This window comes from Hippocampus zosterae, chromosome 8 (assembly GCF_025434085.1).
Source record: "Hippocampus zosterae strain Florida chromosome 8, ASM2543408v3, whole genome shotgun sequence".
Taxonomy (NCBI): Eukaryota; Metazoa; Chordata; class Actinopteri; order Syngnathiformes; family Syngnathidae; genus Hippocampus; species Hippocampus zosterae.
Window position 1 is genome coordinate 17438059 of NC_067458.1, and position 18173 is coordinate 17456231.

At 43.5% G+C, this 18173-nt stretch overlaps 1 protein-coding gene across 3 annotated transcripts in view; it reads right to left on the minus strand.

Moving 5' to 3' along the window:
• The window catches only part of tcf3b (transcription factor 3b), a 29596-nt gene extending 11740 nt beyond the window's left edge, over nt 1-17856 (minus strand). Inside the window, exons 1-5 of one of the 3 annotated variants that reach the window (XM_052074786.1) lie at nt 17283-17856; nt 13244-13340; nt 11850-11922; nt 831-898; nt 218-290 (exon numbers count right to left, since the gene is read on the minus strand). In XM_052074786.1, the coding sequence (XP_051930746.1) occupies nt 218-290; nt 831-898; nt 11850-11922; nt 13244-13318 (289 nt within the window). In that variant the 5' untranslated portion in view covers nt 13319-13340; nt 17283-17856. The remainder of the gene's footprint in view (nt 1-217; nt 291-830; nt 899-11849; nt 11923-13243; nt 13341-17282) is intronic. The other 2 variants (XM_052074785.1, XM_052074787.1) reach the window with 2 other exon arrangements.
• Between the last annotated feature and the right edge of the window lie 317 nt (nt 17857-18173).

Consider the following 18173-nt stretch of genomic DNA (forward strand, 5'->3'; position numbering starts at 1 on the left):
GTTGCATCTAGCTTCCCGCCAGAGAAAACCGTCGGGAAGCTTTCTACTTCAGTGCCCTGACACTCAACAGAATAACACACACAAAAAAGGACTTCTGGTCATAACTAAATATTCCTAACATTATATTTTAGGAATAAAAAACAAATACAGAATTAGAGAGAGAGATCAAATGATAATTGTCAACGGCAGGCAAGATTTCACACACTGAAGTTCATACCTGCAATCCCTGAATTTAGGAAAGGAGAGGCCAAGCCTTCATGTTCACTGTAGTGAGATCCTTCTCCGTAGCCCTGCAAAGACCCATCGGAGAAGGATGAGAACATTTTAAGATCAATAGGCATGACAAGCACTCGTCCGGGTCCTCCGCATCGTGTTGGCACACCGACTGGGCTTTCACGGTTACCCCGCCCTCTGCTTAACTTACAAGACGAATGCCAGACGAATTTGCATCAAGCTTGGGGGATTCGGAGCAACTTTCTTCATTATTGACGCATGCAAATCAAAAGCAATGCAGCATGTAGCTCAGCCCGTGTTCCTTATTTCGACACAGAGTTGTGCCAAGACATTAAACGGCGGATGTGAGGCAGGAATTACCGGTGGGCTTCCACAGAGGTTTCGGGCTACTAGATGGCTTGCCAATGCATGAGTCTGTGCCAAGGTTATTAGGTACAAAGTAGGAGCACAACTTGACATCAAATGCGGCATGTGGCTTCAAAATGCACTCCACCACCTCCATGCTTGGTGAATGCGTGTGATTGGCAACAGCAGTGATTTACCCAGCGTCCCAAAACGCGTATGTGGCAATACCATTTATTTCATTTCAAGCTTACCCGTCCTTGGCTGAAAGAAGGACTGCTCTGTTCCGCCGAACCCCAGGAACCAGAGCTGCTGCGCTCATCTGGTGGTGGTGGGAGAGACATTTTGTTTAGACCAGTGTAATGAACATGCGCCAGAGAAAAGCAAACAAAGCCCGAACATTTTAATAATGAATTTGTCAATAAGGTTGGAATAACATTAAGGGACTGTGCCATCATGTTCGAGTGAACATTTTAGGTCCTTAAGTGGCCACAATGCGCACACAAGAAATCATGAGAGAATCACTAATGACCAAATGAGCTGCTTTTAAGATGCAATGATTAAGGGAAAAAAACCCAAAAGCAAAAACCGGAAATTACTGTAGCCATTAGCGTTCATTACAGCCACTGAAAATGAGAAAAATTAAACATTCCCAAATGCAATGGAGCAAAATTATATTACAGTACTTTAAGTGAGATGGACACAACCCAGAAAGAGATTTTTTTTTGGGGGGGGGGCATCGTGTGAAACGCAAAGTAAACACTCAAAGCCAAAAGGCTGGCGAAGCTGAAAACTCCTCAAAATATCCCCCATCATCCTCTTCTCCCAGTCTTGTGCACTAATGCTATCCACTCTCTCTGGAGACACAAGGCTTAATTGCATGCTGATTTGCATAATTGTGCATATTAATGCAGCTTTCTTATGAATATTCATGTATTCTTTGAGAGAGAGATAATTTTTGCCTAATTAAAAAATACGTGTGCAAAAAAAGCAAGCGAGTAGAAGGAGTACGTAACGCGCGGGGAGGGAGCGGGGTGGGGGTGGGTGCAGATCAGCAGCCCGGCTGACGAGCACGGGAATGAGTGATGAGACTAACAGAGCGGTGCAAGCACCTACACATGCCGCGACAGCCGTGATCTATGGCGCCCATGCAAGTGGCACGGAAAGAGACGGGCGAGCAGGGAGGAGAGGAAGACCTCGGAGGATCAAACCTCAGCGGAAAGGCCGCAGCACTTATAAAAGCGCCATCATCAAACACAGCACAGCGGATGACAGGCAGAGAAATATGTCCCAGGCAACAGAGGAATTCATATTGGCACGTCAAACTCACCCTGCCTAACATTTTCACTCTTTGTTCTAAAACTAGAAATGTGCGGCCAACCACAATGCATCCCACTGGGGAAGATGGATTTCCGCTCCAAAATAGCACAGTGGAACTTTTGGAAAACATGTAGCATTGAACATATCGTTTGTTACAAGCTGCCCAAAAAAAAAAAAAAAACAACAGGAGTCGGAAGGACTCCTGGCACATACCTGCTGCATCAAAGCTAAGGCTGGGCAACATCTACTGCTACAATGACATGATGATCTAGCGGGCCAATGCGCGGGCAGCATATGGTTTACATGACCCGTTCAGTGTTAACTCTGCAAGTTTGGAAACCACACTGGTACTAAAAATAGGACCTGCGTTTGCCAGCATGAAAGCGATTTGAATCGTGCCAAGCCGAGTAGGTACCGCACATTGGTTTCATCTATTCACAACACAGGATTGGCACAAATAAAACATGAACATGTCTGGTGGCCAGAGACGATGCTGACACAATGTAAGAAAACATGTTTTAATTGGTCATTGAGCTGCGGTATCAACAACACATCGATAGTGATGTTGCGGCTGATAAAAGGTGTGACTTTAATTCCTCATTTGAACTTAGCGTTCATCATGTTATGGTGTCTGCGTGGCAATGCATCTCAGTATTTTCAAATGGGCTTCATAAACACGGCGGAATTTAGGGCAGCAGCTAATCAATTAACCCCAATATTCAGATGACAAAAATAACCACTTGCTTCACCATACCGATAACGGATAATTTATTTACTGATTGATTTATTTTGTGCATACTACAAATCTGCTGTTGCATTTTAAAAGAACACATTTCAATCCCGTTTCAGACTCCAAAAGAGGGGTCGAGGACGATAACCCCCACCCCCTCAAAAAAATGCGCACGGTCACTTTCTGAACTCTAATCACTTCAAATCAGTGAGCCCATTTGATGAGTATCAGTACCTAAAGTTGGTCTTGATATACGTATATAGGTACTACATTTTCCCAGAAACTATCAAGATAAATGAGAATCTTATTTCTCGCCTTCCTGGGTGGAGTTTGCGTGATCTCCTCGTGCCTGCGTGGGTTTTCTCTGGGTATTCCGGTTTCCTCCCACATTCCAAAAACATGCTCGACAGGTTAATGGAACACTCTGAATTATCCCTCGGCGGAATTGTGAGTATGAATGGTTGTCTGTACATGCCTTGCAATTGGTTGTCAGCCAGTTCAGGGTGTACCCTGCCTATTTCCCGAAGACGGATGGGAGAGGCTCCAGCACGCCCGTGACCTTCGTGAGAATAAGTGGATGAATGGTAGTGTTTGTTTGGGGGTTTTTTTCTATGCCGGTTACCCATTAAATTATTCCAATGTAAAATAGGTACGCTCCACACAGTGCAGTGTCAAAGCGTTTGCTACCCATCCATCGATCCATTTTCTGAACTGCTTATCCTCAGTTATTAGCGATTATTTTAACCATAGCACGGCTGCCCCATTTTTGTTTACGTTGCCTACGCCCCCCACCCCACGAACCAACAACAACTGGTCGGCCAAGTGGAAAAAAATACATGCACCCTAATATGCACGTTCGATTGTTAAACAATGTAAAATAGCTTTTTTTTAAAAATCTGATTGCACAATCAATGGGATTATCTTCAGAATACTAAAAATATTTGATAGCTGTATCCCCAATTGTTATTATTGTGTTGAATAAATTCAACTGGCGTCAATGTTACTGGAGAATAGTTAGACATTAGACAGTACTGTACTTATATAGGCTAGTAGCCTGAACATTGCTGTCGCTGAGAAACATTAAAATGAATCCAGGTGTCCTGCAAAGTGAAGCCCTGCCAGGCCAACAAATAAGAGCATCAAGTCATAATGATCCCCGTGTTTTGCATGCACCAGCGCGCCACCTAGGACGCCTCTGCTGGCTTGGCAAGCAGGGGGTCTGGAGTCGAAAGTGAAGTGGAAGCATGGCTGTGCAGTCTGACAACATTGTTTCACACGTACTGGGCTAATTAACTCGGAGGCAATTAAAAACAAGGTGGAGAACCGCTGAGGTGCCAATGACACTTTGCCTGCCAAGGAGAGCCAGATCTATGCCAGAGAAGAGATCTTTCTATTGTTGTTGACCTTTTGTCATGAATGCAAACGCATCCATGCCCAATATATGGGCAGTGCGGCTGAACTTAGTGTGAATACTGTGCGGCATTCAGATCAGTTCATCGAGAGAGAGGGGGGCGGGGTGTAGTGGCTGCAAGCATTTCTGGATGAAAGGACTACATAATTATTATTGGGGGGGAAAAACACCCACCGTTATCAACATTTTATCAATTACTAAGCAGAGTAGATCATCAAACTCCAATAACAGTCTTTCTCACAAAGCAGATCAAAACTACTTTGAGTACATAGCCTGGTAAACCTAAGGCTTGTTTGTAATTGGTTTACTTTTAAAAAAGTGTGTTCAGTAGTCAAACTTTCCTCCAGTTAAAGTTCTGGGAGAGTGCCTATTCACATAGTAACCATTGATGATGTCTGACCACATTACTAACTCTTGAAAAATACCAATTTATAGACGTAGAACCAAAGATGAAGGAGTCAAGCTCCTTATTACCGCCACCAAACATTCATCTCACAAGGCTGTTTTGACGCTTGTTTGTTGAACGGCACATGGGGCAAGGAGGAACCCATGAAGTTTTCACACAGATCCAGATAAAAAGGTATGGCTCAAATCATTTCACTTTTTGCGGTTAGAGCTAATGCCTTAGGGTAGTGAATCCCAACAGATACTGGGCAAGGGGACATAGAGTACTTCAAATCGGGGGGAAAAAAATTCTCTCGGCACACCACTTAACAAAACAATTCACAAAAAGTGGATCAGCGGGTTAATGTACTTTCTGTCATCTAGCGAAAGGGCATTTATTTAGTTGTTCTGCCTGTGGGTCTGTGGTTAGCAAAGGTAAATTAACAAAATGATATTTTAAGACAAATCCCCCCCACCCAAAAAAAAAAAAACTGATATTGGGTAATTTCCTGCGCCACACCTGATGATCCCTCACGGCAGACTGAGAATCACCGCTTTAAGGGCTACATACAGTATGTGCACTTTTATAACATAATTGGCCAAGTCGTTTATAATTTACACTAACATTTTTCACCATTAATGGTGCCTTCACAGAGGCGCAGGTTATTCATTTCAAGGGCACCGGCACAGGGCTATACTATCATAGACGCTCTTTTGAACCTTGCGCCGATTGGCGTTTCCTCTTTGGCCCAGGACACGACGGCCATGATTTCCCAAAACAATGTGAAATATGGACTCGTCAGACCACAGCACACTTTTGCTTTGCATCAGTCCATCTCTGATGAGATTGGACCAAAAGTAGTGACTGTGTTAACAATAGTTTTCTGAAATATTCCTCGCCCCACGTGCTAATGTTCAATTAGTTCAATGTTCAACAATGTTAATTTGTTCAATGATTCTGATTTTTAAGCAGTGCTTTAACAGTGCTCACGGACATTCAGTGTCAATTTTTGAAGATATCATGGACCAAAATCAATTCCACGCTCTGTGTTGTTCTTTGCCTGTTGGAGTATTTGCTCGTACGTTTGTACACAAAAAGGTGAGTCCCGCCGTCACACTTGTTTGTGAACAACGGTTATTACAATACTTGGACTCGTTCTTTGGCCACTGACATGGCAATTGAGCTGTATTTATAACAGTGGTTCTTAACCTTCTTTGAGGTACCGAATCAGACCAGTTAATATGCACATTCACCGGACCCTTCATTAGTGAAAAAGAAATTCTATATACAGTATTTTTTTTTTACAAATTCAAGAAGGAGAAAAAACAAAAACGCATTTATGAAAAACAGAGAAAAGTAAATAAAATTTCATAAGTTAAATATATATACTGGAATATACTGGATATGTATTTTTTTTCGTATACTGTACATATGATCACGACAGTCACACGTTGACTACAAAGCTAAGTAAATTTCCAACAGCACTGATTGGACAAGCAATGGCCAAGCGGGCGTGTCATAACTATTTGACATGTTGAGTCGGTGTGTCGTACCCCCCATGGCAGAGGCTCTGTCGAACCCCTGAGACGGATTCACCGAACCCCTAGGGTTCAATCCAACCCAGCTTAAGAACCACTGATTTAGAGTTTGACTATTTATTACGGTCAACGGCTAACATCTTACATCCCTGTCTACTTCTGGCTCAGATTGATGTAAAATATTTCTTGGGACCCCCCATATGCTGTTTTAGTATGTGTCTTCTTTGATGGTTTCTATTTTTATTTGGTAAAATTGCCAATTTTGCCTTTGCAAAACAATCTCGACTCTGTCATGGGATACATTAAGCATTTGCCACAACCAAAAAACTGTCACTTTAACACCAGTGGTCAGACCAACAATATCTGTTTATTTATAAAGACAATGAAAATGGCTCGTGACAACGCATTGCAAGTTACACGGGAGCGTGGAGGTAAAACATGCTAACGAAGCGAGCGACCGTCACCGTGGATTCACGTGTTGCTGTGTGTGCGTTTTAATTGCTCTTTTTTTGGGTGCGGCTTCAACTACTAAAAGCGAAAAAACAGTGCTGCAGGTGTGCCGCGCTTACAACCGAGACAAAATCAACAACACGGCTAGCGAGGGAGCCATTGCGAGACCACATAATGTAAATTGACAAAGTTGTTTGTTGTGATCCAGGGGAAGTAAGTCCGTCACAACCTGTGCGTGAGCGAAGGGGGTCTGAGACATTGCCAGCAGCTGCAGAGGTGACAGAGAGGACGCCTGCCTGCTTGGCCCACTCCCACACACACACACACGACCGTCACTCCTCAAACATCCCAAATCTTCTTTAACAGAGCCCCCCCCCCCACACACACACACACACACCCCAATTGAAACACCCTTCGGCACACACACACACACACGGGCTCTTGAGGAAGACGCCTAATGCAATTAGAGTCCCTCGAAGCACTTTTATGTTAATGAATAGAAGTGGTCTGTTGGGCCACTGGGCCGCTTGCTGCCGTTCCCGCACTGATGGGTCACTGAATATACAAGCTGCTTCAGTGGCGTCACACACACCAACATTGTTCTGTAATGGCCACTGATGCAACAACCTCACGGGCTGCCGATTGGGACTACGGAAGGCTACAATATGGACATCACGGTGGTTCTTCTGCTTTTTTCAACCTAACAAGTCCAATTATTTTTGGGTCTCATTTCGGGGGGTGAAAAGAGTCTGGGCTATTCCGGTACCCTGACGATTTTTCTTTTCTGACTCGAGTAACCATTGATTTGGTTTGCACTGCCAGAAAAGCGAGTCAAGCCGGATGCAACAACACTCGTTCATACAGTAACTCGCCGCCAACGTAGTGCAAATGCCAACCGGGAAAACAAAATCCCTACAAATAATACATGAACATCAACACAATAGCCTTGCCAGGCTTTTATTTTGAAATTGGTCTTTGCAGCAGTGTTCTTTTAATTGTTGTTGCGGTTGAATTGTCTCCATGACAGCGTTACCGCCTAATGGCGAGCAGCGAGTGCGTCGGACTAATTTTCCAAGGCTGAATCTCTGCACCATTCTTCGATGCTGACAGCCTGACAGGGCCAAGGTTCCTACGATCAATTTGAACAAACCAGGCTTATTCAAATGGTCTACTGCTGTGACTCGAACATCATTGCGTTACAAAGAACCAAATTTACCGTTTTGGCAAGTAGACAAGAACACAGTTTGCCGCTTTGCAAAGTTTAGAATTTAAGAAAAATGACCTAGAAAAGAAACGAGTTCCTTGTTTATGAAATGAAATGTCTTATTTACTCTTGTGCTCATAATAGTTCTTCAAGTAAAATAATATTTTGTCCGAATATTCGGTTTTAAGTAGGATGCTCAAATCCTAAAAATCTTCTACAGGTGCAGCGCCTGTCTCGATCCTCCTCCAGTCACTGCACAAAGCAGCCGGATTTGAAGGATGACAGCCACATTCTCCTTTTATAGTTTCCAAAACCCACACAGCATTTGTGTATAGCAGATTTCGGGAACACTAGTAGGTCTATAGCTTGACATCAATTGTCGAGGCTTGTCCTTGTATGCTGTACGCAGATACAGTTTGTCGCCAACAATAAATAGGCTGCTCTTTATGAAATTGACCCCCCAAAATTAAATCATTACGCATTTGTGAAACACAAAGTTCCACAGGATACCAGTCGCAGATCTGGAGACACTGGTATGAGCTGCCTCCCGGGTTAACACTTTTTTTAGTAGCATTTATTTTCTTACACTAATATGTTAACGTTCCATTTTTTTTCCTAGAGTATGTCATCGTCAATCTGGACAGACTCCTGATACTTCCCACTGAGGAATTTGCATGGATAAGCATTTTAACACCATTGTGCTCCAGATCTCCAAAGGTGACAGCTTGCAGTGTGTCGCATTAAAATGGGCGTCATTGACCGAGGGCCACACTTTGGGACACGAGGACGAAGGGGGTGAGGGGAGGGTGAAGGAATTAACTCCTCACTGCTTAGTAATTGCTCGCTGTAAGAGAAACAAACAGAATCCTGCCTTCTGAGGCCTGATCCCTCTATTCAACAAGCTCCCTCTTCGACTCGGGCCACTCACTGCATGCTGGGCCAGTTTAAGAGCCGTCGAGCTGTGGGTGAGGCACATTGTCTCTGACTCGCGCCATTTCCTGCAGATCAGTGGGGGTAAGAGCCCTGTGCCAGATTGGGGGAGGAGTGTTTTACACTTCAGGGTGGCGGTGCTGGTAGGGGGAGTCGTTTCAAGTCTTTAAACCCCCCCGGCCCCCTCTTTTTTTTTCTTTTTGCCTTTGTTCCTCTGTGGCCAAGTTCACACTCTGGGGAACACTGGGAAGTGTGACTGGATTTCACGCGGCAGGTTGGCCGCGTGACAGAGGGACCAAAGTAAGTAATAATATTCAGCAAGAAAGCGAGAAAGAAAAGCTCGCTTAAAAAAAAGTAAAGTCCACAGGCCCTTCCAGGAGTTAACCGGGCAGCTCATTTTCACTTTAAAAATAGAAAATAATACAGACATCCAAAATGATGGCACAGATGTTTAAGCATAACTCATATTTACATACGCAACACTTTCTTGCATAAAAATGCAAATGCCAAGTGTTCGCTCACAAACATTGGTCATTAAGCCACAGTTTTTCTGCCAATCTGGTTTAATGGCAACAAAGTTCCACATTTGACAAAGATTCAGGCATAACCTATATAGCAGAGCAGCACCTGTCGGATCTTTAAATGTCTAGTAGGGATGTGGCCCATCACACTTTCTTACCAAAGGCATGACTGTTTTGTATTGGGGTTGTTTTTTTTGGGGGGGGGGGCCTGGGGGGAATTAAAAATATGACAAAACAGACACTGTACGGACGTGATAATGCAGGGGTGTCGAACTCATTTGAGATTTTAGTCGCGGGCCAATTTGGAGTTACATCTTCCTTTAGAGGGCCATTATGACAGTGAAATCGCCAAATTATTACTTAAACAAAACAAATTAATAGATTACTCGTTTTGAAATGTCGTTTAAAATAAATAGTTAATTAGTGTTGGAGTGAGGGTCAAAAGGGTCACAAAATGATTGCAAAATCTCAACGTTATTTATTACACGTGACAATTTGACATTTCGGTACAGATTTAGCAACGCAGGATTTGCTTTCGCGGGCCACATCAAATGACCTGAGGGGCCTGGATCTGGCCCCCGGGCCTTGAGTTTGACCCGTGTGATAATGTATTCCATGACATTATACGTCATTGCTTCGCGGGTTGTCCTGCAAGAGTTGTACTTGCAACAGCAACTTTGTCCTCAAATGAGGGTTTGGGAGGCGCCTACAAGGGTGTGGAGGTGGTTTGGCCACAGGAGGTCAGCTAGAAAAGCAAACGACAATCATTTGCCAAATATGCAGTAATATTGTCACCGATGGTAACAATGGAGACAACCAATAAGCTTTACAACTTCAAGCTTAAACACACGGCTGAGTAGGAGCGGGCTTGAAAACATAAGAGGAGGACATGAAAAAAATGCTCGTGTTGTTCGGAATAAGGGTGCACAAAATGTTTCGACCGAGCACTGCTGGAGCACTCTCTAGCTGCACCCCTTCCAACAAAAAAAGCAGACGGTAGCAAAATATGACTGATGCGGTGGTGTATTGTTCGGCCAAAGACATGATGCCAATTCAAACAGCAGAAAAGGAGGATTTAAACAATTTCAAAACTGACCCGAGATATACAATCCCAGGGAGAAACTATTTTTTTCCAACAACGCATTTGCCCGCGATGTACAAAACATAGTGTGGAGTTGTTTTGCCGCTACGACCGACATGCTAGAGCCGAACCTCGATTTCTATGTTTTAGCCACTGGTGATTTAGAAATTAGAAATGTGGCCACGTAAGGTGTACCGTGCATATATATCCGACAGCAAACATGGAAGTTGATGTCTTGCATGATCTGGTCCTCATATCGATATTAGTATTCGATATAATGTCCAGCCCTACTCAGAGTGCACCGAAAACGCGGGTGTGGATGCATGCACAAGGTGCTCGGGTTGGGGACACAATGCGCCAGTGCTGGCTGCGTTTGGAAAATAATGGGAGTGCAGCACACCCACTCTCAGAGGAGTGTACAGGCGTAAGAGTGAGTTTGCGACGTGCCCCACCCACCCTTTTGTGTCGTGGCCCTTTCAGAACCGCCACTGGCACCAGATAGTTGTAACATAATGCGCTACGTTTCCATGATTATTTCATATTTAACGTCGTCACGTGGTGCACCGGCATTAGTGGCTTTAACTGTGTACTGACTTTGCCAAAGTCAAGGCATTGCAATTTCACAAATAAAAACAAATGCTAAAAAAAAAAATTCTAATACTTTTTTTTTTAATATTGACTCAGCACTTTCATTCAAACAATGTACTTTTTTGTTGTCTTTATAAAGGCAGCAGTCCGCAAAGGATTCAGCATTGAATGAAGGTTAATGTAATCATCAATGATCCCGCTTTGTGGTCGCGTCTTCCCCAAATGAGCATTTACAGTACACTACTGGACGAGCAACTTTGCACATTACGCGACATTACGATGTACACAAAAAAAGTTTTTATTTGAAAAAGTTAAAAAAAAAAAAAAGAATCAACATTGACAAATATGAAATACTTGTACTGCAAAACACTTTCAGCCCGACTAAGCAGAAAATGCACTCTTGACTGATCTCTTATTATATGCTAAAATAATAGTGCTTAAATTCTGCCTTTTTTCTCTGTGTTCTTATTTTCAATAGCACAAAATGAATAAAATAATTCAGTATTTCGCAATATCAACCAATATGAAAATATTTACATCGGGTTATATATGTATATATACACACACTGTACATATTTGGTTCATAAAAAGGATGGCTCGATACCACTTCTTGAAATCTGATACCAATGCTGCAGGCTCGTGGCCCGGCCGATACTGATCTTATTCTTTTTGCCAGTCAAAAAGTTGTTTATTATACGCGGATGTAATTTGATGACAATGACATTGACAAACGCCACGTTCACTGTACAACAACTATGAAAATACAGAACACGCACATATGACATCTCATTTGTGCTATGGCAAGTTGAGTATATATGATGAACGTAGTTTGGGTTTAGGGATTGGATCAACGGAGTTCTCATAACAACAGTCCAATACGATTCTGACATTTTTGGCATTGATCGGCTCGGGACCGATCCAGTGGCTCAAATCGGACCATCCTGATACGATATTGCAAGCATTAGATAAGTTTTCTAATAACACAATCAGCTGTCAATACGTTTCGGTAAAATTCACTAAACTTAACTTAACGGAACCAATGCCATTTTGCCAAGACAATATCAAGTGTATGTGTGTGTGTGTGTGTGTGTGTGTGTGTCTGCTTGGAAACTTACCTGCGCCGCTGAACTGGCTGCTGGCGAGGGTCATTGTTCTGTTCTTGCCGTTCGCTACGGGAGGCGCGAACATCTGCGGGGCGACAAAAGGGGAAGAAAGCATTTCTGACAAAAGCAAAGGAGGGCACACTTCACACATCCCATTTCCACTAATAAACGACATCAACGTGCGCTCGGCACTCATTCGGCGTAAATTTTTACGCTCTAAGCCTTTCGTGCAACCTGATGTCCACTGTAGTAACCGCTGCCCCGGAAAGGGTTGAGAGATCCTGTACCGCATAAGATGAAGCGTTTAAAAGAAAAACTGACGCTAGTTTGCAGCAAAAAAAATAATAAAAAATATTGGGGAATTTACAACCATGGTTACAGAGGCCTCCGTTAGTCTCGAGCGTGTGGGTTGAATTACCGACTGGATGTGGCAATCTTGTCCCCCCTCCCTCAAAGTAGGACATGTAAATCAGAGTGCAAGCTGGCACGACAACATAACAGGTCTTCGCAAACCATTTTGATCCCATTAGGTCTTGTAACAGCCGTTCTTAGACACGTCGAACACACGCTTTCTTCCGTGTCCAAGCCTTGGGAGGGTGTCAGGCGCAAGAAACAAGCGAGGAGGAAACTTGTTTGTACAACCCTCGACAGTTTCTCACCCAATTATCAGAGTCATATTTCGTCTACGGAACATCTGCTGTTCCAAATTGGCAGACGATCAATCTGGACATTTTGATGGTGAATTCCACTATTTAATGAGACACTGCCTTTGGGGAGAGTTGCTTCCTTTTCTTAGAAATGGATTGAAGAGCTCCATCATGTGAAATATTGGAGCTGCGCACGAAAGACATCCCCGTGAGCAACAAAAATGACATCATGCCGCTGTGAAATGGCAATCCACCGCAGCATTTAAAAAAATGCTAATCCTTCGTGGCCACGATTACAGTAATGGCTTTGGTCTGAGTGTCAAGTCTACCTCGTGCTTGTCATTGAGCCTGCCACCCCTTTTTTGTTGTTGTTAGGTTTTTTTCCCCTTTCTTTTAAATCAACACAGTCTCAAATTCAAATCTTCAAACAAAACTCCAAAACGATAAATAGGTCATCCACATTGTAGATTACGTCGGAGAACACCAAACGCTTCCCAGAGCGAAGCATTTGACAAAAATATTTCTGGCGAGAATAAATTCATTACGCACGTTAAAGGATTGCCCGTCGACAAACCGCAACAAAAGTCATTTCCTCCAATTACGCTCGATGTGCGTTACTTCTCAAAACCTGCATTGAGAAGACCAATTAAAGAGATTTGTCCAGCGGAAACGCCTCATTCTATCACCGACGTCTCCCACCTACGTGGGCCCTTCTCTACCCGGTTGTCACCCACCCCGACTGCAATCTCACTCTCTTACCGCACTGAAATCCAGGAGGTCGCTGAGTTCCTTGTCAGTTCCCACTGCAGCCATTCTTTGCTGCTGCTCGGTCATAACCTTCCGTCTCTAACAAACCCTACGAGAGAGATTTGCAGATACAAGGACTTTAATAAATGATAATAAGGGCACTCGCAAGCACAATGACAAGGGTGACATAGCCCAGCAGAGTGTAGCTGGTTGAAAAAAAAAAAAAGAATGAAAAAAAGAAGTCGATGCATGATGAATTCAGTCAATTACTCATCCGATTGACGAGATCACCCGTGACTTCCTAAACACCCATGACATCAGTGCAAGTTACCATTATTGTGTTTTGGGGGGGCTGGGGCGCAGGAACTTTATTGCCAACACACGGCATTTTTGAGTGAACTGTGAAAAATTTGAGGTATATTTACGTGACAGAAAAATAAAATTGGAGTCGCCGTAACATGGGCGCATTTGCGTTCCAAAGAAATACAAATGAAGTGTGACGAACTGTAAATTTCCCATTTGCCCGGGTGACACGCACTGACGCAAACATTCCCAGCAAAAAAGTGCCAAAGCTTGGACAATTTGCAAAAGCAATCCGAGTTATTAGGTAAAACAATTGAAATGGGGGGCGGGGGGGGGCTTGGAAACAGGTGGCGGATGGCAGGAGACTTCAAGGACGATCCCCGGTGAGAGTGCAATATTCGTTTACTTTGGCTTTTTAATCACAGGACACCCTGTGCGGCAAAGGGGGAAAACGATGAACTCGTTTTCAAAAAATAAAATCAAAACAAATATGGAACTTATTGGGGCTGGGTGGTATCCTAGCAACAAAAGCGGGACCGGGCACGCATATCTGTCCTGGCTGCTCAGCCTCAACATGCCGCGAGGAACAACAATAAGTCAATTACAAGACAACTGCCCGTCGGTGACGTAATCTGATGCAACGTCACATTGACGACTGTCGCATCCAACCGGCGTCAAACAAATCTATCCAGGCTGCTCGGTACAAGACAGCAAACTCAACAAGGGCTTCATGAAAGAACACAACACGACTTCACTCACCCTCTACAGCTGACTTGAATTGTCTTGGGAACAGTTCACTTTTTTAACCAACTGTATGACAAATAAAGGGTGACGTCAAACAATGCTTGCTCTGTTAAAGGTTTAATGGAGGTAACAATTTGATTTAGAACTCGTTTTCTCCATAGGATTTTTTTTTTAATCAAACAACCCATCATTCCCAACTTGAAATGGTCCAGTGTAGTTTTTTTTCTCAATTGAAAAGTTCCGGTTAGCATTTTAGTTTACTCTGCAACTATCGCTCATTTTCACAATCAAGTATTTGACTATGTCATCAATTCATTGCGTAATAGAAATTGTTTTTTGTATTATTCATCTGTGAATTTGAGTGCGTATGGCTTTCAAGGTGGCATCTTGCCAGGTGAGGGATGTGAGCATCAGCAAATGCTGGTGAAGTTGGCTGCTGCTTCTTTTGTTTTTAAACTTTTACATTAGCATTTTGTGTTTATTTTCAATAAAGTGATTAAAAGCCCACCCATGGCTGTCTTCTCTTGACCACTTCCTGCTCTATTTAGCGGCGGTAGGCAATATCAAATGACCTAACAATGCTCACGTTATCTTGTGTTGGCAATCGTAGACATTGTTGGACTTTAGTTGTTCAGCTTTGCATTCTTCATTCTTCTCATTTTAAACGTGAAATGATTTCCAAACTTCTGACTTTCACTGTCTTTGACTCTCACTTTCCTCTTGGCTTGGGAACATCGCACCAACTTGTTTCTACATGGAGTGGCGCTTGCGTACACAGTAACATTAGTCTGTGTAAAAACAAAACAAACAAACAAAGATTCCAGTCAAGCTATGACGTTTAAAAAAAAAAAATTGAGTTATTTGAAAAATAAATGCAACACTAAAGCGTCATGCAAGTGTGTACATTCGTTTAGCACTGCCATAAAAATAACTAATATTATGCTCCATTGTGTTTTTTTTTTAAGTAGAACTCTGGCAAACAGATCAGCCATATGTCCATCACAGCCACATGAAAGGCAACGCACACATTCACAATTACAGAGATAATTGGGACCATTGTTAGCCCAAGGAAATAATGGTGAAAGGCAGGGCTAATGACTATATGCAAACACGTCATTACCAAATTAGCATACGTAAACGCAGAAGAGAAGCTTGTCAAACGACACAGCGAGTAGCTCTGCCAAAAATTTTTTCGTACGTTTCGTATTCTGTCGCGCTAGAGTGAGCTGCGATTGCAGGAAATGGCAAGATGGGGGGTGGGTCATACAAAGGCACTTGGACACCAACAGGTGGTGTGCTTTTACAGCCTCTTTGGTAATAAGGCAAACACATGAAATAAAAAGGTATTTTTAGAAAACTAGAACAACAAAAGATTGGAGGATAAATGATGGCAAAACACGTTGAAATCCATAGAGGGGGTGCATTTGATGGGAATTTAAATCCAAGTGTTTTGATACAGCTGCAGCTGTTGTGAACGCGCTATATAAATAATGATGTATTGTATAAACAATTCGAACTAAAGCACAAACAAAAGTGTTACGTTGTATATCATACCACCCCATAAAATGTGGAAACAAACAAGTGTCATGAACTCGGGCAGGCGGAACTAATTTAACCTTGGGGTATGGAAAGGAAGTGACCACACATACATACCCGTGCGCACACGCACGCACGCACACACACACACGTGCACGCGCACACACACAGATCTGAGCGTCTGTAAGCCAGGAGCATGCCTCTCGGTGCCTGTCCCAACTTTTTGGTCTTCTCAAATGTTACCCCAGCACTGCACGACATTGACTCAGGCGCATGGAACACAGGGGAGGAGTTGCTTTAACAAAATGGCATCTTGGCCTACTCATGGATCAATATTTGAATCAGGCAGATTTGGGGGTCTGAGTCAGCCCCCCCACACAAGGACAAGAAGCCGTCAAAACAAACTTATGGTATGAGGACCAAAAACACTGAAACAAATATAACCTCGAATAAACTGCTCTATAAAGCTTGAATGTGAATAAGACAGTTTAAGATAGTTTGTGAAATCATTCAATGTGACCACCCCTCCCGGTACATAAATTTAATGGTGGTGTATAACAACTTCTTGATGCAAAAAAACCAAACAAACAAACAAACAAAAAACTATTACTCTGAGTTAATAGCACTCCACAAGCAAAATATTCAACCGGTGAATGAGGTGTTCACACAACTCGGCAGTTTGTGCCTGAAATGTTAAATTAAATCCACTTTGGATAAGATTTCTTTCAAGTAAATTACAAACCAGCACACAGAGGGCAGCATAAATAAGGTCACATCCAAAACGAATCCATTCATCTGTCATTTGTTTTTTAGGGATGGGGTACCTCCAAATAAATAGAAGATGGAGGCCGCCTTTGGGGAATGGCGACCAAACTTTGCACTTCCTTCGCTCATATTGGGGTTCAAGTCGCCTTATGGGGAAAAAAGGGGGGGCTGTGGGGAGACGGTGGGGGTGGGAGAGAGAGGAATTTCCTGCCAAATGTGCAATAAAATTTAAAGTCTCGCTGGTGGCCACTCATTCCAAAACAGGAATGCTTAAAGGCGACCTAAAGAGAGATTATGGAAAGTTCGTCTTGGAAACGAGGGGATACATAGAGGAGGTCCCGAAACGTAAAGTTGGGCTAAATACCCTCTTCAAGCTTATACATTGTGTTTTTTCTGAAATGCTAACTAGCATAAACACACGGCGGAACAAGCCACAAAACGAGAACAGTTTTTACACGTCTTTTTCATTAATATTAGCGATTGAAGCTGGGGGGTAGCACGAAGCTAGCTCGGCAAAGCAGACCAAAAAATAAAACAGGCCTTCGCTTTAAAATCTCGTTCCCGAAAAACTTTTCAGAAAAACACAAGGCGACTTGCGCTCGTGTCAATGGGGGGGAAAGCCGTCGAATTCGTGCAACTTTTGAGGGTGAAGGGTGACGGGAAAGAAGGTGTTTGCTTGTTTTTTTGCTGTTGATTTTTTTACCTCTCCTCCGCGGGTGTCGGCTATCCAAAAGCGGCGAAGAAAAAGCGGGCAGCGGCGATAGGGAAAACCATAAAAGTTGAGGAGAATTTCGAGCTCAGCGCACCAGACGCATTGGAGCGCCGTGGAACGTCTTTTGCCCCCCTCTTTGTCCCGGAAAGCTCGCCCTGCAAGTGTCCGCCTCCACGTGTTTGCTCCAGTGTCTCGAGTCTGTGTGCAAACAAATCTATTCTACTCGCTTAATCTGGCGTCTTCCTCCTTTTTTCCCCTGTTACAACTGAGGAGATGATTTCATTCTTCTCGTAGACATCTTCACCTCCTCCGTCCACATTGTCAGACGCAACAAGGTATCCCTCCGCGCGCGGAATGAGGCCCTCAACGCCAGCGGTGTCCGATTTCAAACGCCTTTCGTAGACGGGCACCATTCACCCGCTATGACTCGCGATTGTTGGCGTTTTCGGTACCTCGAAGCGATGACTGTTTAAAAGTGAATCTCTATCTCCTGTCTGCTTTTCCTGCGGCCATCCAAACGCGAGAGTTCTAGGCGCACTATCTTGCGCAGCGGAAGGCTATCGCAAGAAAGTTACCTGCTATTACACAGCAGCAGCTTCGACGAGATGGCACGATAAATGCTGAAGCGCTCCGCCAATGGGATAGCGCATACGTTTGATTGATATTACGCTTGGCCACTCGACGGTTGAAAACACGGCGTAGCGCCCGCCTTTTGTTGACGCTCACTTTCCCTGCGTGTGCGTGTGCTCAGAGAGGCTGGCCGAAGGGGGCTCCAACATGCCCGCTGACATAATTTTAATTTTTTGTTTGATGTGATCACTTCCTCTGAAACAATATATACATAAATTGCCTTGACATAGCCTCATGTTTTGTTACTGTTTT